Source organism: Saimiri boliviensis, chromosome 2, assembly GCF_048565385.1.
Source record: "Saimiri boliviensis isolate mSaiBol1 chromosome 2, mSaiBol1.pri, whole genome shotgun sequence".
NCBI classification, from domain to species: domain Eukaryota; kingdom Metazoa; phylum Chordata; class Mammalia; order Primates; family Cebidae; genus Saimiri; species Saimiri boliviensis.
Window position 1 is genome coordinate 138,273,055 of NC_133450.1, and position 24,742 is coordinate 138,297,796.

General features: G+C 59.1%; 3 protein-coding genes and 1 pseudogene across 6 annotated transcripts; all 4 read left to right on the forward strand.

Annotated features, from left to right (window-relative positions):
- LCN8 (lipocalin 8) lies at positions 1-3,511 on the forward strand. The gene is made up of 7 exons (XM_003941358.1): positions 1-93; positions 1,172-1,302; positions 1,752-1,822; positions 2,638-2,742; positions 2,818-2,907; positions 2,991-3,016; positions 3,479-3,511. The coding sequence occupies exons 1-7, from the start codon at positions 1-3 to the stop codon at positions 3,509-3,511; spliced, it is 549 nt and encodes a 182-aa protein (XP_003941407.1).
- LOC141583439 (uncharacterized) lies at positions 1,888-2,635 on the forward strand (annotated as a pseudogene).
- An 8,605-nt stretch (positions 3,512-12,116) lies between the features above and the next one.
- On the forward strand, positions 12,117-16,358 carry LCN6 (lipocalin 6). 4 transcript variants are annotated; one of them, XM_003941359.4, is made up of 7 exons: positions 12,117-12,517; positions 12,782-12,921; positions 14,548-14,618; positions 15,174-15,284; positions 15,685-15,786; positions 16,041-16,066; positions 16,233-16,358. In XM_003941359.4, exons 1-7 carry the CDS (start codon positions 12,428-12,430, stop codon positions 16,233-16,235), a joined length of 543 nt encoding a protein of 180 aa, XP_003941408.1. In that variant the 5' UTR covers positions 12,117-12,427; the 3' UTR covers positions 16,236-16,358. The 4 variants fall into 4 exon arrangements, with proteins under 4 accessions (XP_003941408.1, XP_074247973.1, XP_010350451.1 ...); XM_074391872.1 differs by having other exon boundaries at positions 15,685-16,066; positions 16,233-16,356; XM_010352149.3 differs by having other exon boundaries at positions 16,041-16,356.
- A 549-nt stretch (positions 16,359-16,907) lies between these two features.
- LCN10 (lipocalin 10) lies at positions 16,908-23,145 on the forward strand. The gene is made up of 6 exons (XM_003941413.4): positions 16,908-17,546; positions 18,235-18,374; positions 18,780-18,850; positions 19,189-19,296; positions 20,069-20,167; positions 20,837-23,145. The coding sequence occupies exons 1-6, from the start codon at positions 17,442-17,444 to the stop codon at positions 20,863-20,865; spliced, it is 552 nt and encodes a 183-aa protein (XP_003941462.1). The 5' UTR covers positions 16,908-17,441; the 3' UTR covers positions 20,866-23,145.
- The last annotated feature ends 1,597 nt before the right edge of the window (positions 23,146-24,742 follow it).

Consider the following 24,742-nt stretch of genomic DNA (forward strand, 5'->3'; position numbering starts at 1 on the left):
ATGGAGGCCAGGCTGCCATGCATCCACCTGGGTGCCCTCGTGGTGCTCTGGGCACAGATGGCAGCGGCCATGGTGGACCTGGACCGGCAGAAGGTGGCTGCTTCTTCTTTGTTGGAGGGTCTCCTCCCAGCCCCCAACCCTGCAGGCTCGGGGAGGAGACCTCTCCTGGTGTGGGGGCTCAGTGGGGACGCTGGTGCCAGCCAGACACTTCCTGTTAGCAGCCGTTTCTTCACCCCGAGGCTGTGCCGGCTGCTGGGCCAGGCGCGCATTGGCAGGCCCAGGGAAGGTAGATGCTCAAGAAAAAGATTCTTTTCTCCCAAAAATGACCGCGTTTTAAAAAGTCTTAGCAGAAGTCCTGGATCTGGGCAGCTGGCTGAGGGCAGGAAACCCCTCCCCTGGCATGGTTGGTGGCTGGGAACTGTCCCCCGGTGTGGTCGGTGGCTGGGAACTGTCCCCTGGCATGGTCGGTGGCTGGTGAACTGTCCCAAGGCATGGTCAGTGGCTGGTGAGCTGTAAGGTGTGGTCGGTGGCTGGTGAGCTGTCCCCTGGCATGGTCGGTGGTTGGTGAGCTGTCCCCTGGCACAGTCAGTGGCTGGTGAGCTGTCCCAAGGCATGATTGGTGGCTGGGAGCTGTCTCCTGGCGTGGTCGGTGGTTGGTGAGCTGTCCCCTGGTGTGGTTGGTGGTTGGTGAGCTGTCCCCTGGTGTGGTCGGTGGCTGGGAGCTGTCCCCTGGCATGGTTGGTGTCTGGTGAGCTGAGCTGCCCTGGTCACCCATTCCCTGGCGTTTCTCACTACGCTGCGCTCTCCGGGACTTCTCTTCCAGCCTTCGAGTGCCCCTGCCCCTGGGTCCTGCCTCCCCAGGTCAGGCACAGCCTGCGGTTCCTCCCCACATGGCCTGGAAGCCCCAGGGCCTGCTCCACAGCTCTAGGTGGCCCAGTGGGGAAGGGCCGCCCTGTGGGGCATTGCTGTGCGATGGCCTGAGGGGACTGCTTGGAAGGACACGCACCTGGGGACAGTGGGCTCACAGATGTCTTGCTGCTTTGCCACCGAGCCTCGCTGCCATCTGCTGACCTCTTAGAGCCCACCAGGCCCCTGCTTGGGGATTTGTGGAACGCCCCCGGGGGTCTCAGTCCAGCTACTCAGCGCCTGGTGGAGCTCCGCTTCTCTCTAGCTTGGAGGATTCTGGCGGGAAGTCGGTGTGGCCTCCGATCAAAGCCTGGTGCTGACCCCCCGGAATCGGGTGGAGGGCCTGTTCCTCACCATGAACAGGAGTAACCTGACCGTGAAGGTTGCGTACAATATGTAAGAGGCCTGGGGGCTGCCAGAGAGGAAGAGGCTAGCGTGGCCGGGGACTGGGCGCAGCATGGGGTCTGGGCTGAGTGCCGTCCCGCTGGTGGGCCAGCCCTCCCTGTGCCCATCTGTCTGGGCCCTTGATCAGCTCCTGAATCTGATTGTCTCCCAAATATAAGCATAGTGTTTTAATAAAGCCCCATGAACTTATAAGGAAAGAAAAGGGGCATGGGGCAGGTGGCTGGCTGGAGGAAGCAGAGGCCCCAGGGGGAGGTCGGTTCAGCCCCTGCCTGGCACATTCCCCACCTGGCACACTCCCTGCCTGGCCCTCTCCCTGCCTTGTCCTGCTCCAGGCCCTGCTGCCCGTGCCCTTCCTAAAGACATGGCCCCACTCTGGGAAGGAGCCCAGCAGGTGGGACACAGGCTGGCATTTTCCCGATGAGCACTTTGCTGCCTTTCAGCTCAGGAAGCTGCGAGATAGACAGGGTCGTGGGCTCAGAAATAGACACTACAGGAAAATTCACTTTTCCTGGTAAGTGCAGTTGCCCTGTCACAGCAGGTGGAGCCTGGCAGTGCACACAGCCAGGCCTTGCCTTATTGTTCCCCATGCTGTTCCCTGCACTGTTCCCTGCGCTGTTCTCCATGCTGTTCCCTGCACTGTTCCCTGTGCTGTTCCCTGTGCTGTTCCCTGCACTGTTCCCTGAGCTGTTCCCTGCATTGTTCTCTGCGTTGTTCCCTGTGCTGTTCCCTACACTGTTCCTTGCACTGTTCTCTGTGCTGTTCCCCATGCTGTTCCCTGCGCTGTTCCCTGTGCTGTTTTCTGTACTGTTCCCTGCGCTGTTCCCTGTGCTGTTTTCTGCACTGTTCCCTGCGCTGTTCCCTGCACTTTTCCCTGCACTGTTCCCTGAGCTGTTCCCTGCATTGTTCTCTGCGTTGTTGCCTGCACTGTTCCCTGTGCTGTTCCCTGCACTGTTCCTTGCACTGTTCTCTGTACTGTTCCCCATGCTGTTCCCTGCACTGTTCCCTGCATTGCTGTTCTCTGTGCTGTTCCCCATGCTGTTCCCTGCACTGTTCCCTGCATTGCTGTTCTCTGTGCTGTTCCCCATGCTGTTCCCTGCATTGTTCTCTGCACTACTCCCCATGCTGTTCCCTGTACATTTCATGCCCCAGACCTTCCCATTCTCTCACCCACACACTGGGTCATCCTTCAAGAGTGGCTGTAGTGTCCCCAGCCACGCACGTGCAGGCGCTGGGTGGGGGCAGGCTGGAGTTAGACCCTGCAGACCCTGGCCTTCGAGGTCCGTCCCCCTCAGAGGCCTCCCCCAACGCCATGGCTGGCTCCTGAAGGCCACAGAGAGATCCAGGTGCTGGACACGGACTACGAGGGCTATGCCATCCTGCGGGTGTCCCTGATGTGGCGGGGCAGGAACTTCCACGTCCTCAAGTACTTCAGTAAGCTTGGCCCGGGGGCTCTGCCCAGCTGCCGCCCTCCGGGGACTGCCCACCCAGCCCCCCTGTGCCCCACAGCTCGGAGCCTGGAGGACGAGGAGCGGCTGGGGTTCTGGAGGTTCCGGGAGCTGACAGCAGACACGGGACTGTACCTGGCGGCCCGGCCTGGTGAGCCCAGGGGCCTTGGGGTGCACGATGGGCTGGGCCCTGTGGGTTGGTTCTGCAGCTCCTCACGCTGGCCTGTCCCACAGGGCGGTGTGCCAAGCTCCTGAAGGAGGTGAGCCTGCCCCCACCCCGGCCTGCGCTGAAGTCCCCGGGACCCTGGCCCAGTACCCATTCCGTGGCTCCACCTCCCGGCCCTGGGTGGGGCCTCGTTCACCCCTTTCTCTGATCAGGACACCCAGCACCAGAGATGGGTCTGTCTCCTGGCTTGGAAAGAGCTGGATCCTTCGGGGTGGTGACCCCAGGCTGCCAGGCAGGGACCCGGGAGGCTGGGGTCACGGGGTACAGAGCTGGGTGGGACGGGGGGCAGAAATGGCGCGTTTTCTTCGGTGTTCCGTGAGGACTGCTGGCTGCTTCTACTCCTGCAGGTCCCATCGGGGGTGGGTGCAGGTCCCATTGAGGGCGGGGTGCGGGTCCCCTCAGGGGCAGGTGCAGGCCTGAGGGTGCCCCTCAGGCTCCCGTGTCTGGCATCACAAGAACCCATTGTCTCCCTGACCTCGCTTTGTCTCGGTCCTAGAGTTTGGGGTTGTTACCCCATTTTGCTGATTGAGAAAGCACTCGGGGAGCTGGGTGCTTCGCCCAAAGCCAGGCAGTTAGGACGGCAGCCCCCGCCATGTGGCCCTCATCACTCCCTTGCGGGGCCCCCAGAGACCACGCGGGCCTGAGCCCCTGCACGTTTGTGTCACAGGAGCTGATTTAGTGGACTTCCTGCCTCAGACCAGGAGGCTTGGAGCCCCGGCCCACCTGGCCTCTCCTGGGCACCCTGCCCTCCGGGTCACCTGCGCCTGCTCTGAATAAACTGTGATGTCAAGCCACTGCTCTGTGTGTCTTTCTGGAGGGCCGATGGGTGACAGGTGTGGGGGGACCGGCATCAGGAGGTGTGTTTCCCATGGCTACTCGACAAACAGCGCGGCTCCCACACGAGGCAGCAGCCCCGCTCTCCCGGCCTGTCAGGGCCCCGGTCAGGATGCCCCCGGGTGTACAGCAGAGACAGAGCAGCGCTCCTGGTGGGAGGAGCAGAAGCAGTGCCCTCCAACGCATGGAGGCTGTACCCCTTCTGCCTGGGTCCTCCCATGGCTCCCCACTGCCCAGTGCTCAGGCTCATGGCCCCAGGCCCAAGGCCCTACCTGATGGGCCACGATTCTGGCCTCACTGGACCCCAGCTGCCCGGCCCTGATCCGTGTATGGTTCCACAGTGGGCTCTCACCCTGTGGCCTGGGCTCTCACCCCGTGGTCTGGGCTCTCACCCCGTGGCCTGGGCTCTCACCCCCGTTGCCTGAGCTCTCACCCCCGTGGTCTGGGCTCTCACCCCGTGGCCTGGGCTCTCACCCCCGTGGCCTGGGCTCTCACCCCGTGGTCTGGGCTCTCACCCCCGTGGCCTGGGCTCTCACCCCCATGGCCTGGGCTCTCACCCCATGGCCTGGGCTCTCACCCCCCTGACCTGGGCTCTCACCCCGTGGCCTGGGCTCTCACCCCCGTGGCCTGAGCTCTCACCCTGTGGTCTGGGCTCTCACCCCGTGGCCTGGGCTCCTGCCAGCCAGCTGCATCGCTCTCTTCCCTCCTGGCCGGGGAAGTGGGAAGGGCAAGGAAGCGGCAAGTGGCAGTCCCGGGCTCTGCGTCCAGGCCCTGGGGTCAGCCGGTCTCCCGTATGGTCAGGTGAGACAACCCAGGGCATACGGGGGTGGCTGCTTCATGGGGCCGTGGAAAGTGATGCCTGCGGTTGAGTGGTGCAGGGGCAGGGTGGGGCGACAGCCTGAGCGGAGGGACCTTGCCAGCCGTGAACCCCAAACCATGCCCTATAAGACCCAGAGGAGGGACGTTTAGAGGCTGAATTCTGGCAAGTCAGAGGCTCCTGGGAAACTGTAACTTTGCACAGCCGAGCCTGGCAGAGACTGCAAGGTCAAGGGGCTTAGCCTGTCCTGGGATTTCCTGCCGGAGGGGCTGTTGCTGTTGCGGTCGGCTCAGATCACCCTGGACAGGGCCTCAAACAACAGAAATGGATTCCCCACAGTTCTGGAGGGCGGAAGTTTATGATGAAGGTGCCAGAGAACACAGTTTCTGGTGAGGGTCCTCCTGCCTGCTTGCAGAAGGCAGCCCTGGCTCTGTCCTCACCTGGTGGGGAGGGCTGTCCATGCTTCTTCCTCTCCTTACAAGGACCCCAGCCCTGTTAAAGGAGGGCCACACCCCTTTGACCTCACTTAACCTTGATTGCTGCCTAAGGGTCTCATCTCCTGAAACTGACGGTGGGAGCTGGCGCTTCAACGTGGGGATTTTGGGAGGACAGGTTCAGCCTAGCACAAAAGTCAGTGCTGTTCAGAGGGTGACAGCAGACGCGGGCCACCATCGTCAACAGCGTCCTGCACAAAAGTCACTGATGTCCAAAGACACAGAAGAATATGACCTATAGTTAAAAAAAAAAAGTTACTAAAAGCTGGCACTGAGAAGACCCAAAGTTGTATTCAGAAGATAAAGGTCTAGAGCAGCCATTCTTGTGGGTAACCCCCATATAGGCACTGTGGGTAACCCCCCATATAGGCACTGTGGGTAACCCCCATACAGGCACTGAGGAATGAGAGCTGAGCAGAGCCCTGGCACAGTCAGGGCTTGAGGAATAGCTCACTTTATAGTGTTACTACTCAGCTATTTCCTGTTATATAATCCTTTACATAATCATATATTAGTTTATAGAATTAGGGCTTGAAGAACCCCTTTATATAATCCTCTATTCATAATCATTAATAGTTGATACTACGAGTGCCTGAAGAATATTTCCCTACATATATACCTATAATTATATCTTAGTTCATATCAGAGGAATGCCTAGAGCAGACACAGCGCAGAGCATAGTTTAAGGGAAGACAGTTACACCAGGACAAGAATCCATGGCCCAGGCGGCAGCATTCAGTATTGTAAAGATACCCGCTGTATGGTATCTCCCAGAAGGAGCCTCACAGTAACCACACCCAGGGACATGATAGTCAATGCACTGCCAACCACTGATGTGGATAAAAATGTAAAAGGAGCTGAGCAGTGGCGGTGCCTGTAGTCCCAGCTACTCGGGAGGCTGAGGCTGGAGGATCGCTGGAGCCCAGGAGTTCTGGGCTGTAGTGCGCTATGCCGACCGCATGTCCGCACTAAGTTCGGCGTCAATATGGTGACCTCCTGGGAGCAGGGGACCACCAGGTTGCCTAAGGAGAGGTGAACCTGCCCAGGTCAGAATTGGAGTAGGTCAAAACTCCCGTGCTGATCAGTAGTGGGGTCTCGCCTGTGAATAGTCACTGCACTCCAGCCCGGGCAACATAGTGAGACCCCGTCTCTAAAAAAAAAAATTTAAAAGACAGCACAGCCAGGCCTGGTGGCTCATGCCTATAATCCTGTAACCCCAGTACTTTGGGAGGCTGAGGTGGGAGCATCACTTGAGGTCAGGAGTTCCAGACCGGGCTGGGCAACATAGTGAGACTTCATCTCTCTTTAAAAAAAAAAAAAAAAGGCCAGGCGCTGTGGCTCAAGCCTGTAATCCCAGCACTTTGGGAGGCCGAGGTGGGCAGATCAGGAGGTCAAGAGATCGAGACCATCCTGGTCAACATGGTGAAACCCCATCTCTACCAAAAATACAAAAAAATTAGCTGGGCATGGTGGCACGTGCCTGTAATCCCAGCTACTCGGGAGGCTGAGGCAGGAGAATTGCTTGAACCCAGGAGGCAGAGATTGCAGTAAGCTGAGGTCATGCCACTGCACTCCAGCCTGGCACCTGGTGACGGAGTGAGACTCTGTCTCAAAAAAAAAAAAAAAAAAAAAAAAAGACAGGGCATGATCTGGCTTGGCTCTGTGTCCCCACCCAAATCTCATGTGGCATTATTGTACTACCCGGCATTGGAGATGGGCCTTGAAGGGAGGCGAGACTGGCTCACGGGGGCGGATTTCTTCTTGCTGCTCTTGCGATACTAGTGAGTTCTCAGGAGATCGGGGTGTTGAAAAGTGTCCAGCACTTCCCTCTTCATTCTCTCTCCTGCTGGCCATGTCAAGACATACCTGCTTGCCCTCACATTCACCTGTGATGGAAAGTTTCCTGAGGCCTCCACAGCCATGCTTCCTGTAGAACCATGAACCGATTAAAATTACCCAGTCTCAGGTAGTTCTTTTTAGCAATGTGAGAAGGACTAACACAGGGCACAAAAGGGGGACACAATGGCTGACTTCTCACGGTGAGTGGAAACCAGGAGATGTTGGCAGGGCATCTTTACGTTGCTGAAAAAAAATCAACAGAACTCCGTATCTCAGGAAAATAGCTTTCGAAACTGAGGGTGAAATAAAGACCCTGTCAGACAAATGGAAGTGGAGGGAATTTATCTCTAGCACAGCTTCAGTACAATAAATGAATGCCAAGGATGTTCCTCGGGCAGAGGGAAATGAGTCTGGATGGCCGCTCAGGTCTGCAGGAAGGAGATCTGTGTGACACATGGGCACCGGCTGAGCCCATCGGAACCTGCGTTCCTTGTCCTCTGTTTAGTTACTTAATTATGTCAGCAAGGACTCAGCAGTTCCTGTTTCCTTCCATGGGTTACAATCTATGACAATCATTTCTACGCAATGGGACTGCCTTCGAAGTGGCTTCAGAGAATTGCTGGCACAGTCCCTAATTCCTTGAGCACATTTTTACTCTTTGGCATGAAAAAATTCCAAGTTCCTCTTATGTTTTCTGCACACAGGCTTTGACTAATTCACCAAACAGTCCTGGTTTCCTTTCATATAGAATGGTGTTGAGAAACCAAGCTCTGAGTGTTAGGTGTGCTTGCTTTCACTTTACTGGATCCGATTGTATCTAAACCTTCTCAGCAGGCAGAGCCTGGACTTCCCTTCCTCCCCTCCCTCCCTCTTCTTCCTCTCCACTGCCTCCCTCTCTCACTCCTTCTTCCCTTCTCCTCCCCTTTATCCCTCCCTCTCTCCCTCCTTCCCCTCCTTCCCCTCCTTTCTTCCCTCCTTCCTCCCATTCTCCTTTCCTCCCTCCCTCTCCCCATTCTGTCTACCAAAATCAGAGATGACGTGGATACTTCCAATTCCAATCCAACACCACAGGGTTCATTTTCATTCTCTCCTTGCCACATGCCTATATTATGTATGCATATATTTATTTGAGACGGGGTTTCACCATATTGGCCAGGCTGGTCTCGAACTCCTGACCTCAGGTGATCTGCCTGCCTTGGCCTCCCAAAGTGCTGGGACTACAGGCATCAGCCACTGCGCCTGGCCCCATGTCTATATTTATAACTCTCTTTTCAACTCTCTCCATCATCCTTGCCATATTAACTCATTTGGTCCGTTCTAGAGCACATGGAAAGTGGCATGAGAATTGCTCACCCAAACCACCGTGAGCCAGGAGCCTGCTGAAAAGAGCTTAGGACGTGTTTACGGCTCTGTCTGCCGTTAGCCCGAGAATACAGAGAAAAGCTCTCTGTTCAGAAGGTACCTGGGCAGGCCTTTCCCCCTCTAGTGTGGCTGTCGTTTATTTCTAATGCAACTGTATCCCACGTTAGGAATTTATTTTACTTTTGAGTATAATATACCAAATTACCTTGATTCCAAAGCAATTCTCTGCCTCAGCCTCCTCAGTAGTTGGGATTACAAGCATGTGCCATCAAGCCCAGCTAATTTTTGTATTTTTAGTAGAGATGGGGTTTCACCATGTTGGCCAAGCTGGTCTTGAACTCCTGACCTCATGGTCCACCCGCCTCAGCCTTCCAAAATGCTGGGATTACAGGAAGGAACCACTGCTCCCGGCCTCTTCTGTTTTTAATGGTATAAATGTTTAAGGTATTTTTTCTATGATCCCTGTTTTGCATAGTGTTTTTATTATACTTATATTAATGAAGTTCTGTAATTTCAGTTTGCATTTTTCTTTTCATCCAAGAGTACTTTTTTTTCTGAGTTTATTTTATTTATTTATTTATTTATTTTTTGAGACAGAGTCTCACTCTGTTGCCAGGCGCCACGCCGGAGTGCAGTGGTGCAATCTCGGCTCACTCTAATCTCTGCCTCTTGGGTTCAGGCAATTCTCCTGCCTCCCTGCCTCAGCCTCCCAAGTAGCTGGGACTACAGGCATGCGGCACCACGCCCAGCTAATTTTTGTATTTTTTAGTAGAGATGGGCTTTCACCATGTTGACCAGGATGGTCTCGATCTCTTGACCTCGTGATCCGCCTGCCTCGTTCTCCCAAAGTGCTGGGATTACAGGCATGAGCCACCGCACCCGGATTTCTGAGTATTTTTTAAAATATCATGTTTAAAATGTTCCAGGCCAGGCACAGTGGTTCATGCCTGTAATCTCACCACTTTGGGATAATTGCTTGAACCTGGGAGGCAGTGAGCTGAGATAGAGCCACTGCACTCCAGCCTGGGTGACAGAGCAAGATTCCATCTCAAAAATAAATGAATATATAAATAAATAAATAAATAACAGAAGAATGAGGCTGGGTGTGGTGGCTCACACCTGTAATCCCAGCACTTTGGGAGACTGAGCCAGGTGGATCATTTGAGGTCAGGAGTTCAAAACCAGCGTGATGAACATGGCGAAACCCTATCTCTACTAAAAATACAATTAGCCAGGTGTGGTAGCACACACCAGTAACCCCAGTTACTCAGGAAGCTGAGGCAGGAGAATCACTTGAAGCCAGGAGGCGAAGATTGCAGTGAGCTGAGATGGTGCCACTGCACTCCAGCCTGGATGACAGAGTGAGACTTCGTCTCAAAGAAAAAAAAAAAAAAAAAAAAAGCTGGGCATGGTGGCTCACGCCTGTAATCCCAGCTGGGTGGATCATGAGGTCAAGAGATCAAGACCATCCTGGCCAACATGGTGAAAGCCCCATCTCTACTAAAAATACAAAAATTAGCCAGGTGTGGTGGCGCGCGCCTGTAGTCCCAGCTACTAGGGAGGCTGAGGCAGGGGAATCGCTTGAACCTGGGAGGCGGAGGTTGCAGTGAGCCAAGATCAAGCCACTGCACTCCAGCCTGGTGACAGAGTGAGACTCTGTCTCAAAAAAGAAGAAGAAGCAGAAGAAGAAGAGGAGGAGGAAGAAGAAGAAGACGAAGAAGAAGAAGAAGAAGAAGGAGGAGGAGGAGGAGGAGGAGGGGGAGGAGGAGGGGGGAAGAGGAGGAGGGGGGGAAGAGGAGGAGGGGGGAGGAGGGGGGGAGGAGGACGGGGGAGGAGGAGGAGGGGGAGAGGAGAAGAAGGAGGGGGGAGGAGGAGGAGGGGGGAGGAGGAGGAGGATGTGGGGAGAAGGGGGAGGAGGGGGGAGAAGGGGGAGGAGGGGGGGAGGAGGAGGAGGAGGAGTACATGAAGGATAAACCTCAGAGTCTCATGAGACTAGTTCCCTGCCAGAGCGGGGAGTTGGAACAGAGTCAGGATGAAGTGAGATTTTTGTGAGTAAATGTTTTTGTATCATTTTGACTTTGGAATCAAGGCAGCACATTGCGCCGTTGCACACGAGCCTGGGCGACAAGAGCAAGACTCCGTCTCAAAAGAACAAACAAAAAAGACAGCAAACAGAGCTGGCGTGGCCACCCTTTTGAGGTTCTTTTCTCACGCTCTTACCATGAATTTTTTTTTTTTTTTTTTTTTTTTTTTGAGACAAGGTCTCTCTCTGTCGCCCAGGCTGAGACTGCCCAGTGGCGCAGTCTCAGCTCATGACAGCCTCAACTTCCTGGGCTCAGGTGATCCTCCCATCCTGCCCTCTGAGCTGAGACTACAGGTGTGCACCAGCTCGCCCGACTAATTTTTGTATTTTTTGTCGAGATGGCATCATATCATGTTGCCCAGGCTGGTCTCGAGTTTCTGAGCTCAAGACATCTGCCCACCTTGGTCTCCCAAGGTGCTGGGATTCCAGGCGTGAGCAGCCGCCCGGCCATGTGTGCAAGGTTCTATGCTGACCGGCCTCCGGCAGCCCTTAGGGACACTGGTACGGCGGGCGGTGTTTCCGTCTCAGAGGCCTGGCCCTGCTGCATGGCTTCCTCTTGCTTCAGTTTAAATTTTATTTGGGAGACGGGGTCTTGCTCTGTCACCCAGGCTGGAGTGGAGAGGGACGATCACAGCTCACGGCAGCTTTGACCTCCGGGGCTCAAGCAGTCCTCCGCCTCAGCCTCCCGGGAAGCTGGGACTGCGGAGCACCCCATCATGTTCAGCCAATATTTAAATTTGTAGAGACCAAGTCTTGCTACATTGCCCAGGTCGGTCTCAAACTCCTGGACTCAAGCGATCCTCCCACCTCAGCCTCCCAAAGCGCTGGGATTGCAGGTGTGAGCCCCTGTGCCCGGCCACGGCTCCCTCCCGAAGGCTCTAGGACTAACTGTCCCACCCTCTTGTTCTGTTCGGAGCCCCTGGGTAGCTCCTGCTTGTGACGGCTGTGGCTGGTGCCTTTTGTGGTCCCACCGCCCGGGTCAGCCTTGGCAGGCCCGGCCCCCAGTAGCCTCGTGGGGTACAGGGCAGGCAGCTGGGTAGGCGGCCAGCGCGGCGGTGTAGGCCCTTCGAGTGCTGACGGCCCTGGGCCTGGAGCCCCGTGGCACGGACGGCAGGGACAGCACAGCATGCTCCTTCCCCCTTGCCGCTGAATGAGCGCGGGTGTGTGGGAGTGAATCCCCGAGGGGGGCCGGCCACGCATGGGGGAGGGAGCCTCCCAGCTGCCTCCCAGCGGGCTTCAGGGGCTCAGGGAGACCCTGCTGAGCGCCTCCATCCTCTGCTCCTGGGCGGGGCTGGGATGACCCCAGGACAGGAAGTGCAGGCTTGGGAGAGCTCTCAAGGGGCCTTGGGAGGCACCGGCAGGCCCGGGTCCCAGGGAAGGAAGGCAGGAGGCAGTGGGTCCGGAATGTGGGGTGCAGGGGCGGAAGGAACAGGACAGTCTGGTCTGGTGGTGCTGGCTGTCGGGGACAGGAGGCCAGGCCACAGAGCGGAATAGTGGGTGGGCCAGGAGGGAACAGAGCCTTTTGAAAAAGGCTTTCAGGGACTGTTTACTTTTAATGATTGGAACAAAAGATAACAAAGACCGCAGTTCCTAAACATGCTTGTTCCGGCCCTGCTTGTACCGCTCCTTGGACTTGACCTTGGCCTCCCACCAGGCCTGGCAGTGGAGAGCCGGGTCCCTCTTCCCAGTGAGGGAGAGCGTGGGTCCCTAGGAAGCGGGGAGGTGGTGTAGCTGGGTTTCGGATGCCCATTCTGGAATGTTCTGGTGGAAGGAGGCAGGGACCAGCACAGCATGGAGAATCCTCAGGCTCCAGGCCCTCTCCTGGCTGTGCAGCTGGCATGATCTGGGCTCGGAGCCGCCACTGCACAGTGCCCCCTGGGGAACTTTGCGGGAGGTCAGGAGGGTTCCTGGCGGTCAGTGCCGCCCACGCGGAGACATTCAGAGCCATATAAACGGGTCTCCAGGGCCAGAGGGACGGCACATCCTGGGCCTGTGGCGTGGTGTGGGCCTGGGAGGATGGGCAGCCTGCTGCTGGCTGTGCTGCTGGCTTCGGCCTCTGTGCCCAGGGCCCAGGCTGTGTGGTTGGGGAGACTGGACCCTAAGCAGGTACAGTCTCCTGGGGGTGGGGAATGCTGGTCCTTGAGGGCCGGTTCCTCCTTTAAGGCCACACAACTTCTGGGTCCCCTAAGACCCGCCCAGACCAGCATGGGCAGTGGGGGATGGGATGGGCTGGCCCTGCAGCTCCCAAAGGTAGGAGCCTCAGGCCAGGAGGGCTGGGGGCTGCAAGGCTGGAAGGCTGGAGGGTGGGAGGATTGGAGGCTGGAGGGAGGCTGGAGGCTGGTGGCCCTCACCTGAGCGGCCTCAATGCAGCTTCTTGGGCCCTGGTACGTGCTTGCTGTGGCCTCCCGGGAAAAGAGTTTTGCAGTGGAGAAGGACATGAAGAATGTCGCGGGGGTGGTAGTGACCCTCACTCCAGAAAACAACTTGCGAATGCTGTCCTCTGAGCAGGGGTGAGTGGGGGGGGGGTCCTCTGAGCAGGGGCGAGTGGGGCGGGTCCTCTGAGCAGGGCGAGCGGGGCAGGTCCTCAGCAGAAGTGAGTGGGGAGTGTCCTCTGAGCAGGGGTGAGTGGGGTGGGTACTCAGCAGAAGTGAGTGGGGAGTGTCCTCTGAGCAGGGGTGAGTGGGGCGGGTCCTCTGAGCAGGGGTGAGTGGGGCGGCTCCTCAGCAGAAGTGAGTGGGGAGTGTCCTCTGAGCAGGGGTGAGTGGGGCAGGTACTCAGCAGAAGTGAGTGGGGAGCATCCTCTGAGCAGCGGTGAGTGGGGCGGGTCCCCAGCAGGGGTGAGTGGGGCGGTTCCTCTGAGCAGGGGAGAGTGGGACGGGTCCTCTCAGCAGGGGCGAGTGGAGTGTGTCCTGTGGGGCCTTCCCGCAGGCAGGCCTGTGGCTCAGGCAGACTCCGCACACACTTTGCACCGCGGCCTGGGGGCTTCCCACGGCCCCTCTGCGCTCCCCTCACTCCTCCTGCTGCCCCTGCGGGGAGCCACCAGCCCCCTGCCCAGCTTCTCTGTGTCCCTGGGGCCTGCGGTGGGACTCCTGCCTTCTGCGCCTCGGCCAGGCACCGCTCCGACCGCCTCCTTGATGCGTCCCCGGCCAGGGTCATCTGGGCTGCAGGCCGGGATCACAGCAGGGAAGCCTGTTCTCTGAGGGACCTTTTCCGGGGATTCTGTTGGAAGGAGGGTGATGCATTCGGGCCCGAGAACCACTGGTTCTTTCAGGGCATCAGTCCCCAAACAGTGTGCTCATGATGTTGGCCAGGCTGGCCTTGCGACCACAGGCGTGGCGGGTGGCAGCGTGCAGGCCTGGGGTGGGCCAGGCTGCGGGCGACCGTGCTACCCAGGGGCCACCTACAGGGCAGCCAGGCTGTGGGCCGTCACGCTGGGCAGGCATCAGTGCCCGCATCCCTTCGCAGAAGAGTGGGCTGCTGGCTGGTGGGTGGGCGTCCACGCACTGGCAGGCTGGCTGCATAGCCCAGGCCTGAACCACTGAGCCAGGCACGGGCCCGGAGGGGAGAGCCTGCCCTCCTCCCAAGGGCGCTCTCCCCTGCACCTGCGTCTCCAGGGGATGGGCAGGGGCCCCACTGCACCCCCAGGCCTGCTTGGCCTCAGGGCAAGCTGGGACGCAGGGGGTCTGGGTTGAGGGGCAGCTCAAGCCTGGCTTTCCTAGCTCTTGCTGTTTCTCCTGCGTGGACTTCAGCCTCCGCTTCCTTCGTTGGCAAATGCAGCCGCGCCTTTGCTGGGGTTTGCTCACTCGGGGGACTGAGCACTCGGGGAGCACGGCCCCTGCCCCTGAGTCGCAGGTGAACCCCCCCCCCGCCCCGTCCGCCAAGTCTCCCGCTGTGTTCAGCACCCCCGGCGGAGGTCTGGGCCGAGGGGCTCTGGGTAGGTGAGCGGGCGTGTTGGCCTCTCAGGATCCCGTGCTGTTCACTCTCCGAGGGCAGGTGTCTGGGCATCGGGGCATCTGGCAGAAGATGGAAGCTGTGGCCTCGCTGCCCGCGGCCTGGCCTGGTCTGGACGAGTCTGACCTCCTCTCGCGGGGCTCGGGGTCTGCCCCTGCGTAGGTGACGGGCCCCTTCTTTTCCAGGCTGGAGGGGTGCAGCCAGAGTGTCACGGAGCTGTTGAAGCGGAACTCCGGATGGGTGTTTGAGAACCCCTGTGAGTCTGACGGGGCCTCGCCCAGGCCTTCCTTCCCTGCAGCGTACCCAGGCGCCCTGCGGGCAGGGACGGCGCGGGGGAGGAGGGGCAGACGCCACTCCCAGGCTCTGGTCTTGGGTTTGGTGCCCATCCTGAGGGTGAAGAGAGGCCCCTGGACACGGGAGTGCACCTTCCTCCCAGCAGGCTCAGACACCCGTGGGGCCCTGCCAAGGTCCCTGGGGCCTCTGTGAGTGCAGAGGGTGAGGCCCCTGTTGAGTGGTGTCCTCGGGGACAGGGCTGGGCCGGTGTGACCCTGCCGCTCCGTTCACGCCTGCAACAGGCTGGGGCAGTGCTCAGTCCGTCCATCAGTCTCTGAAAGTCCCTCCATGCTGGCAGCAGGTGGGGTCCGGGGTGGGGGACGGAGCTCGGGAGCTCTGGGTGTGCTTCGAGGGGTCTCCTGGGGTTGGGGGCTCTCACTTGAGTCGGCCCTTCCATGCCTGCGGCCTGCGCCCCCTCAGCAGCCCCGGAAGGACGGATCTGCAGCTGCCTCCCCTGCCATGGGGGTTTGTTTCCCAGCAATAGGCGTGCTGGAGTTCCGGGTGCTGGGCACCAACTTCAGAGACTACGCCATCGTCTTCACGCAGCTGGAGTTTGGGGACGAGCCCTTCAACACGGTGCAGCTGTACAGTGAGTGGGGGCCGTGGGGGGAGCTGTGTGCTGAGGTGGGGCGTGGGGGGAGCTGTGTGCTGAGGGGGCGCAGGGGGAGCTGTGTGCTGAGGGGGGGCGTGGGGGGAGCTGTGTGCTGAGGGGGCGCAGGGGGAGCTGTGTGCTGAGGGGGTACAGGGGGAGCTGTGTGCTGAGGGGGGCCATGAGGGAGGTGTGTGGTGAGTGCCCCATGTGGGGGCCACATGGGAAACTGGTGACTGGGCTGTGGGGGCCACATGCAGGCCGAGCTCCCCCACCTTGAGGCTGGCTGCACTGCAAGTGGCCTTGGATGGGGCCAGCATCCCTTGGCAGGTGGCCTCCTCCCCGGCCCCTCCCTGGCTCTCAGAGCTTGCTTTCCCCTGCACTGCCCTGGCACCCCTAGGTCGGACGGAGACGGCTAGCCAGGAGGCCATGGGGCTCTTCACCAAGTGGAGCAGGGGCCTGGGCTTCCCGTCACAGCAGCAGGCCCAGCTGCAGAAGGACCGTGAGTTCACCAGAGCAGCCACAGGGGAGGCACGGGGCAAGATCTGGTGCCCACGGGGCATGCTGGGGTGGCACAAACCCTGGGGTTCTGCCCAACTCAGCTGCTCTCAGGAAGTCAGGCAGGCTGAGGGGTCTTCAACTGCCCCTGCCCAAAGTCAGGCCCGGGGGCCGGTCCCCAGGGCAGCTGAGTCTTGTGGGCCCCGGGGTGCTGCGGGCCTCAGCCTTTCTCACCGCCAGCCTTGCCTCCCCTTCTAGTCACCTGCGCTCGCAGGATCCTCCCGGTAAGCCGCCGTCCCAAGCCTCACCCTCGGCTCCCTTGGGGTGGGGGGCAGGAGGACCCTCTGCCTAAGCCCACGGGTTTGTGGCTCCGCTGCCTCTAAGGCAGCTGAGGGTGGGGAGGGTGCCTCCCTGGTGGGCTACGACCCTCACACTCACCTTGGTTTTCAGTGAGCGCTGCGTTCCCAGCAGGAACAGTGCCCGCAGGGTCCTGTGACCTTGGCCAGGGTCCACCCACCTCCCTCAGCAGCCCCCAGGGCTCAGCTCCAGCTCAGAATAAAGCAATTCCACAGCAAACCGGGGATGCTCTTGACTGGGGGCCCGACGGGGAACTGGGGGGAGGATAGCAGGGGGTCATCACCCAGGGCTAAGCCACAGAACCAGAGCCAGCTGTGGAGAAGACGTGTGCCCGACCCAGTTACCCAGTCCCTTGCCAGAGCCCCTCTGGGCCTTCCGACACCCAAACTCAGGCCCTGGCTCGGAGCTGGGGCTGGTCGGGGACACAGCCTGGGAGGAAGCCGGCAGTGATGTGCACCAGGACCACGGCTGGGTGCCACGGGCACCCCGGGTCACCTAGGACAAGAGAGAGACATCTGGCGGGGCTCAGAGGGGCCCCTGACCCCTCAGGCTCGGCCCTCTCTGGCCTGGGGTTGTGGCTGTTGCCTAGGCAGGGACAGGGTCCCCAGACACCTGAGGCCGCAGGTGCTCCTGTGTTCTGATGGGTGTGGGGGCTGCCCGCCGTCCTGGGGGAAGCACAGGCTGTGGGGGCCCTGGGGCTGGAGGCGGGGTCATGCTGGGGTGAGGTGAGGCACACACAGGTGCTTGGACCCTCCAGGCTGGGCATGCGCGTGCCTGAACATGTGAGCACACACTCACACCTGCACATGCACACGCTCACGGGCATGGGCACGGGCACAGAGCCCCGGCCTGGCCTTTGGTACCTCTCAGGCGCTTGTGGTGCCAGAGCCTCAAGCAGGCGGCGGGGTCTGTATCTGTGGCCACCGTGGGGTGCTCCCCACATGCACATCTGCCCCAGAAGAGCCACACCCAGCACTTTGCCTGTCACCTGGGAGGTCTGGGATGAGGGTCAGGGCTTAGTGAGTCTCAGGGGCACACACAGTGACCCCAGGCCGGGCGCTGAGGGCAGGAAGGTCCTGGGGCCTCAGAGAGGCCTCTGTCTTCCAGGGCAGCCCAGGCCAGCAGTGCCCACGGGGCGGGGTTGTGTGGGCTGCACCTGAGTGCCTGGGGGCGGTCCCTAGGCCGGGAGAGGGTAGCAGAGCTCAAGGCCACACCTGCTGTCCCCACACCCCCTCCTGACCCAGGCTGGCGGCTCCGGGGAGGTTTAAACACTGGCCTTGGTGGCTGAGGGAGGAAGTGAGAATGAGGCCGGGGCTGCTGGTGCTGGTGCTGGTGCTGGTGCCAGCTTCGGGGTCCCAGGTGCAGGAGGGGCACCCCAGGGAGTCCCACACCCTCAACTGGGACAAGGTGAGCCATGCGCTGCTGGCCCCTGAGGTGGGCGCTGAGCCCTGGAGCTGGAACAGGCTCCTGCAGAGTCTCCCGGCAGTTGCTCAGGCGCGGGGCTGCCCACCTGGTCTCTCCACGGCAGCCTCCAGCACGGGGCCCCGATACCTGCTGCAGAAAGGCAGGGAGCCTTGAGGAGGGGTCAGGGTGGAGGGGCCCAGAGAGCTGTGGCCAAGGAGCTGTGAGACACCTAGAGGGCAGAGGCAGAGGGCAAGGTGGGTGTGGAGCAAGCTGGCCCGGGCACCCTGCTGAGTGAGCTGAGGAGCAGCATTTATTGGCACAGCGGTGCTCAGGATGCAGGGGTTAGCAGCAAGCAGAGTTGGGGGCGGGGGCCGGCGGGAAGAGAAGTGGCCGAGCAGTACCCGACCCCCAGGAATCCACGTGGAAAGGAGCTGGGGCCTCTGAGGTAGGGGCCCTCCCACCTGCTAGTGCCCACTGCCCAGCCCTGTGCTGCCCGAGGTCCTGTGCTTCTCTTCAGCCCTGCTCCGGTGGCCAGGGCTTGGGTGGCCGGGACCGAAGCCTCACCCGGCAGGGTTGGGGCTCAGACTCACAGACGGGTCCCTTGTTTCCTGGGTTCTGTAGCTGGGACCCTCGGCGGTGGCGGCAGCCCCCGGGGGCAGCTCCGGTCCCCGCCCACACAGTCGCTGCGCAGTTTTCAGGATTCTGGTACATTCTGGCCACTGCCACTGATGCCCAGGGATTCTTGCCGGCCAGGGACAAGAGGAAGCTGGGGGCATCCGTGGTGAGGGTGCACAGAGTGGGCCAGCTCCGGGTGCTCTTCGCCTTCAGCCGGTGAGTGGGCAGCACCCCCCAGGCAAGGGTCTCCCCTTCTAGGAGGAGGGAGCTTCCTGAGGGCTGGAGAGGACTCCAGGAGGGGCCTGTCCATCTGGAAGTTACACAGGGACCATCCCCACTTCCTCCCGCTCAACTCAGAGGAAGCCGCCTGCAGCCCTGGGGCCATCCCACAGCCGTGGGTGTTTGGAGTGTCTCCCATGCTGAGGGACAGGCCATGATCTGAATTGGAAAATCCTCAAACGAACTGGATAGTGAAGCAAAAAACTGGGGACCTGGCCCCCAACCTCTCCCCAGGCCCCACGGGAGCGAAGGCAGGACTGGGAGGTGTTAGAGGGGTCCACTGCCTTGGGCGGGAGGAGGGGGTTCCCTGGTCCGCAGCCTGCAGCCCTGCTTTGCCCCCAGGTCAAAGGGGTGCCAGTCCCAGGAGGTGACCCTGAGGAAAGACGGGAAGAAGCCGGTGTTCAGGAACACCTGTGCGTACTCGGCGGGCTGAGGAGGATGGAAGGGCAGTGTGCCCGGGATCTGGGCCCCGGAGGAGCTGCCTGAGATGCTCTGTCCCCTGTGCCTTGAGCAGGCCCCTGGCCCCTGAGAGCACACGGCCAGCAGGCATCAGGCTGGCTGTTCCCAGAGCCCACACATATGTGTGGGACGGCCTGGCCTGGGATGGGAGGCCCCGGGAGGGCACTCAGTTCCTTCTGGACACCTGCACCCGGCTGGGGGAGCCGAGGCCTCGGACACCAGGGTCAGGGCTGAGGGCGGGCATGGCCACGCCATCCAGGAACCAGCGGGCAGCTCCGGGCTTCTCTTTCAGTGAAAGGGGTGAAGGGCTTCCACGTGCTGTCCACTGACTACAGCTACGGCCTGGTCTACCTCCGCCTGGGGCGCGCAGCCCGGAACTACAAGAACTTGCTGCTCTTCGGTGAGCGGGCACAGCGGATGGCAGAGGACGGGCGGTGGAGGGGGTGCAGAGGGAGGGATGAGGGGCACTGGGCACACAGGCTGGGCAGGACCCAGGGGGTAAGGCGGGCAGGGAGAGGGCTGGTTAGGGTGGTGGGCAGGGCAGAGGCACTGGGCACACAGGCTGGGTACCACCTAGCGGGTGAGGCGGGCAGGGAGAGGCTGGTTAGGGTGGTGGGCAGGGCAGGGGCAGTGGAGTGGCATGGAGGCCACCAGGATGGTGGTGGGTGCAGGTGCAGTCTTATGGGTGAGGGACGCAATGGGATGCGGAGGCGTGAGAGGGGTCCCAGGTAGGGGTCTGCCGGGATGCAGGGGTATGGAAGAAGTGACCCCGTGTGGGTTAAAGGGCACGGACCCAATTCCAGGCGCCGGCCACTCCGGGTACAGGGAAAGGAGTGGCCTGCTCCGTTGGAAAGAGTAGCAGGGAGGTGGGCTCCTGGGGTCTCAGGTGAGGTGGGACATGTTCAGGGTGCAGGACGCCCGGGCCCAGCTGAGGGGCTGGCCGGAGGGGACTATGCAAGCAGAGAGGGCTCCCCAGGTGACGTCCCGAGCCTGGTGGCCCTGTGAGTGACGGTGAGGAGGGGTCCAGCAGCTGCTGTCCTTCCCTGGCCGACCCCCTGTTGCCTGGCTTAAGCGCCAAGGACCTTTCAGCAGCTCCTGGGGTAGGGATGGGGGTCAGACTCTCAAGCGGCCAGAGCTACCGTTGCTGATGTGACCCTGATCCCCAACTGCAGACAGACAGAATGTTTCCAGCTTCCAGAGTCTGAAGGAATTCATGGACACGTGTGACATTCTGGAGCTTTCCAAGACCGCGGTCATGCTCCCGAAAGATGGTAATCTGTGCCCTCCGCCCTTTGCCCTCCTGCCCCTCCCCATCCCATCCCATCAGGGAGCTGGTTAATTAGGGAAAGGACCCATGGGAAAGGTGCTTTTTTTTTTTTTTGAGTGGAGTTTCACTCTTGTTGCCCAGGCTGGAGTGCAATGGAGCGATCTCAGCTCACAGCAACCTCCGTCTCCTGGGTTCAAGCGATTCTCCTGCCTCAGCCTCCCTAGTAGCTGGGATTACAGGCATGTGCCACCATACCCAGCTAAGTTTGTATTTTTAGTAGAGACAGGTTTCTCCATGTTGGTCAGGCTGGTCTCAAACTCCCAACCTCAGGTGATCTGCTAGCCTCGGCCTCCCAAAGTGCTGGGGTTACAGGCGTGAGCCATCGCCCAGGACTTGAAAGGTGCCATTTTAAAGATCTGCCCAACACACCTCCCGCCCTGCCTCCTGCTGTAACCTCAGCACCGGAGCTTGGCCTGGCAGGCCTTGCACAGACAGTGAGAGGTGCCCGGGACAGACGCTGCATCTGACCAGCTGGTGCCTCGGCAGGACCGGGGGCTTCGTGCCTGTATTCTCGTGGTGCCCAAGACCAGCGTGCACGGAACCAGGGGGTGGCCGGGGCACACGTGTCTCCTTTGAGCAGCCAGCCCACCCATGGCCATTTCCTCTCCCACAGCTTCCTGTGCACACACCATCCTGCCATGAGAGCCAGCGTCCTCTGCTCTTTCCTTTTGACTTGTGATCCTCCCAGATCCCGGGAGCATTGTTCCAGACGACAGGAGGAGACCACGCTTGTTGAGAGTCGTTTGGTGACCAGGTCATGGATGGTGTGAAACTTAAGGGGCTCTAACCCAAGAGGGATCCTTTATGAAAGATGAGGGGGGATACACACTGATGGGGGGGACGTCAGCCAGGCCCCTTCCCTGGAGTCCTCTGGAGCACACTGCAGGCTGCTGTTCCTTGACCGCCGTGAAACAGACCACAGGCCGGCCCAGCATACCCTCTCCGGGTGCCTTCCCTCTTCCGTCCACGCTGCCACTGCCCTCTGTGTTCCTTGACATCCTGCACTTTATCAGGAAGCCGTCTGGGTGCCCACCAAACATGGAGGAGCCCCCCTGACACGCCTGGCAGCGTGCTAGTGCCCGCCGCTGCGTTCGGGAGCAAAATCAGCAGAGTTGATGCGTGATCAGGAGAGCCAACCTCAGCAACACGATCAGCCGGATACTCCAGTAGAGACCCCAGAGGTGTGTTAGGGGCGGCCGGGCCCAGCAACTGCAGGCCTGACTCACTGCACCCAGGGCAGCCCGGGGAGAGCTTCCGGGAAGCAGCATTTGGGCTGACCCGGGAAGGGTGCTGGGCGTTAGTCAGTTTGGGAGGGGCTGGGGGAGCAGGGGCGTATCCCCAGAACAGGACCTGACTTCTGAGAAGACATCAGAGTAGAGAAAATGGCTTCTCCAGGAGACTGGGGACGCCGGCGTGAGAACGGTGGGGCGGTGGGGGGTGGAGAGCCACCCCGAGGAGCAGGAGGGGGCCCACCGGACCACAGTGCCTTGAAGGCCGTGGTGAAGGGCTTGGGTCTCATTCAAGGGGTGATGACGGGAGGTCGCCATGGGTTTTGTCTGAGGGATGAACCCCAACTGAACGCACCTTCCGGCCGAGGGGATCCCAGAGAAACCCTGACCCCGAGCCGTCAGCCATGCGGGGTAAGGCTCAGACCCCTGATTTTGGCAGTAGAAGAGGTCACAGAATGGTTCTGGGCAGTCCGTGGAGAATTGGCTCAGCTGCACGGTGCCTGCTTCACCTCTCATAAATATTCACGACTCCTCCTGGAGCTGGTTGAACATCTACATTTAGCGTCTCCTGCAGCACGACTCCCGTTCCCTCTGCTGCTCCCTCCATGTTTAGACTTCCGGCCTGAGGCTGTGCTTCCTCGCCTGTCAGAGGGGCTGCCCTGCGGGCTGTGACCCCTGTGAGAAATAAAGCTCTCAGGGGTGCAGAAAAGTAGTTTGGAGACCGGGTGCAGCGGCTGACGTCTGCAATCCCAGCACTTTGGGAGGCCAGCAAATTATGAGGTCAGGAGTTTGAGACCAGCCTGGCCAACATGGTGAAACCCCATCTCTACTAAAAATAGAAAAAATTAGGTCGGGCGCGGTGGCTCACGCTTGTAATCCAAGCACTTTGGAGGCCAAGGTGGGCGGATCACCTGAGGTCGGGAGTTCAAGACCAGCCTGACCAACACGTTGAAACCCCGTCTTAAAAAAAAAAAAAATTAGCCAGGTGTGGTGGCAGGACTCCTCTAATCCCAGCTACTCAGGAGGCTGAGGCAGGAGAATCGCTTGAACCTGGGAGGCAGAAGTTGCAGTGAGCTGAGATCACGCCACTGCACTCCAGCCCAGGCGACAGTGCGAGACTCTCAAAAAAAAAAAAAAAAAAAAAAAAAAAAAGTAGTTTGGAGCCCTGGTAACATGGCGAGACCTTATCTCTACAAAAAATACAAAGATTACAAAAATTAGCTGAGCGTGGTAGTGGGCGCCTGTAGTCCCATCTACTCAGGAAGCCGAGGTGGGAGGATTGCTTGAGACTGGGAGGTTGATCAAGCCAGGACTGTGCCACTGCACTCCAGCCTGGGCAACAGAGTGAGACCCTGTTTTCCTCCCTCCCTCCCTCTCCGCCCCATCTCTCTCTCTATATATACACACACACACACACACACACACACACAGGGCTGGGCGCAGTGGCTCATGCCTACAATCGCAGCACTTTGCTTTGGGAGGCCGAAGCAGGTGGATCACTTGAAGTCAGGGGTTCGAGACTAGCCTGACCAACATGGTGAAACTCCATATCTATCTATCTATCTATCTATCTATCTATCTATCTACATATTTTAGGCAAAGTCTCACTCCGTTGCCAGGCTGGAGTGCAGTGACACGATCTCAGCTCACTGCAACCTCTGCGTCCTGGGTTCCAGTGATTCTCCTGCCTCAGCCTCCCAAGTAGCTGGGACTACAGGCATGTGCCACCACGCCCAGCTCATTTTTTTTTTTTGTATTAAAAAAAATAGATACGAGGTTTCTGCCAGGTAAGGTGACTCATGCCTATAATCCCAGAACTTTGGGAGGCCAAGGCGGGTGGATCACAAGATCAAAACCATCCTGGCCGACATGGTGAAACCTCGTCTCTACTAAGAATACAAACATTTTTGTATTTTTTAGCCAGGCGTGGTGGCAGGCGCCTGTAATACCGGCTTCTTGGGAGGCTGAGGCAGGAGAATCACTGGAGCCCGGGAGGCAGAGGCTGCAGTGAGCTGAGATCAAGCCATTGCCCTCCAGCCTGGGTGATACGAGCAAGACTCTGTCTCAAAACAAAAACAAAAACAAAAACAAAAAAGCACATCCACGACCCCAGCCCAAGGAGCCGCTGAGCCCACTGACGGTCTTTCTGTTATCAGATCGACTTCCATTTCCTGGAGTCTCATGTAAATGCAGTCAGTCTGCGTGCACACTGTGTCAGGGGCTGTGGGAAGCAGAAAGTTCTTCTGAAAGTTTCCTTTCTTGTTAAAGAATAAATCCTTCTTGCTTTTTGCCAATAACTCTTTGTTAAGCCCTATCCTCTGTGGCTGTCAGACACGCTCACAGGCACATAGTACACTCTGTCCTTGTGCTTTAGCCAAGATGCCCGTGCCCGATGTGCTCACAGGCGTGTCCCAGCTCGCAGCCTGCGCCCCTTGCTTCTCTGGACTTCCTGTTTGTTCTCCACTGCTTTTACCTGTTTAGAAAAGTTTTAAGTTGTTAGCCAAGTGGGTTTGAGTTTAAATTGTGGGGTCCGGCTCCAACCAATGGAGATCAGACACAGCAGTAAGGACGACCCCAAATGCGTAAGGGATAAACATGTCTGCTTTTCCTTTGTTCGTCGTACTCTCATGGCAAGGTGGCTGGTGAGGGTACCCTTCCTACAGGAAGTAAAAATTGCTTTGCTGAGACTGGGTGCGGTGGCTCACACCTGCAATCCCAGCAATTTGGGAGGCCAAGGAGAGTGAATCATGAGGTCAAGAGATTGAGACCATCCTGGTCAACATGGGGAAACCCCATCTCTACTAAAAATAGGAAAATTAGCTGGGCGTGGGGGCAGGTGCCTGTAATCCCAACTACTCAGGAGGCTGAGGCAGGAGAATCACTTGAACCTGAGAGGTGGAGGCTATAGTGAGCTGAGATTGCACCACTGCACTCCAGCCTGGGCAACAGAGTGAGTCTCCAACTTAAAAATTAAGAAAAAAAAAAAAAAAAAAAAAAAAAAGGAAGGAGAGGATGAGACGTCACTGCTGATTCCACAGACATTAAAAGGACACTAAAGGGCCAGGCGTGGTAGCTCATGCCTGTAATCCCAGCACTTTGGCAGGCTGAGACAGGTGGATCACTTGAAATCAGGAGTTCAAGACCAGCCTGGCCAACATGGGGAAACCCGTCTCTATGAAAAATACAAAAAATTAGCCAGGTATGGTGGCAGGTGCCTGTAATCCCAGCTGCTCCTGAGGCTGAGGTGGGAGAATTGCTTGAACCCGGGAGGCAGAGGTTGCAGTGAGCTG

What these genes read in the sequence shown, in the direction of transcription:
- LCN8 (XM_003941358.1), top strand. Translation starts at nt 1, where the DNA reads ATGGAGGCCAGGCTGCCATGCATCCACCTGGGTGCCCTCGTGGTGCTC. An exon ending in TGGACCTGGACCGGCAGAAG is followed by an intron (nt 94 to 1,171) that starts GTGGCTGCTTCT and finishes GCTTCTCTCTAG; the next exon opens with CTTGGAGGATTCTGGCGGGA. An exon ending in CCACGTCCTCAAGTACTTCA is followed by an intron (nt 2,743 to 2,817) that starts GTAAGCTTGGCC and finishes TGTGCCCCACAG; the next exon opens with CTCGGAGCCTGGAGGACGAG.
- LCN6 (XM_074391872.1), top strand. Translation starts at nt 12,428, where the DNA reads ATGGGCAGCCTGCTGCTGGCTGTGCTGCTGGCTTCGGCCTCTGTGCCC. An exon ending in ATGCTGTCCTCTGAGCAGGG is followed by an intron (nt 12,922 to 14,547) that starts GTGAGTGGGGGG and finishes CTTCTTTTCCAG; the next exon opens with GCTGGAGGGGTGCAGCCAGA. An exon ending in ATGGGTGTTTGAGAACCCCT is followed by an intron (nt 14,619 to 15,173) that starts GTGAGTCTGACG and finishes TTTGTTTCCCAG; the next exon opens with CAATAGGCGTGCTGGAGTTC.
- LCN10 (XM_003941413.4), top strand. Translation starts at nt 17,442, where the DNA reads ATGAGGCCGGGGCTGCTGGTGCTGGTGCTGGTGCTGGTGCCAGCTTCG. An exon ending in ACACCCTCAACTGGGACAAG is followed by an intron (nt 17,547 to 18,234) that starts GTGAGCCATGCG and finishes GTCGCTGCGCAG; the next exon opens with TTTTCAGGATTCTGGTACAT. An exon ending in GGTCATGCTCCCGAAAGATG is followed by an intron (nt 20,168 to 20,836) that starts GTAATCTGTGCC and finishes CCTCTCCCACAG; the next exon opens with CTTCCTGTGCACACACCATC.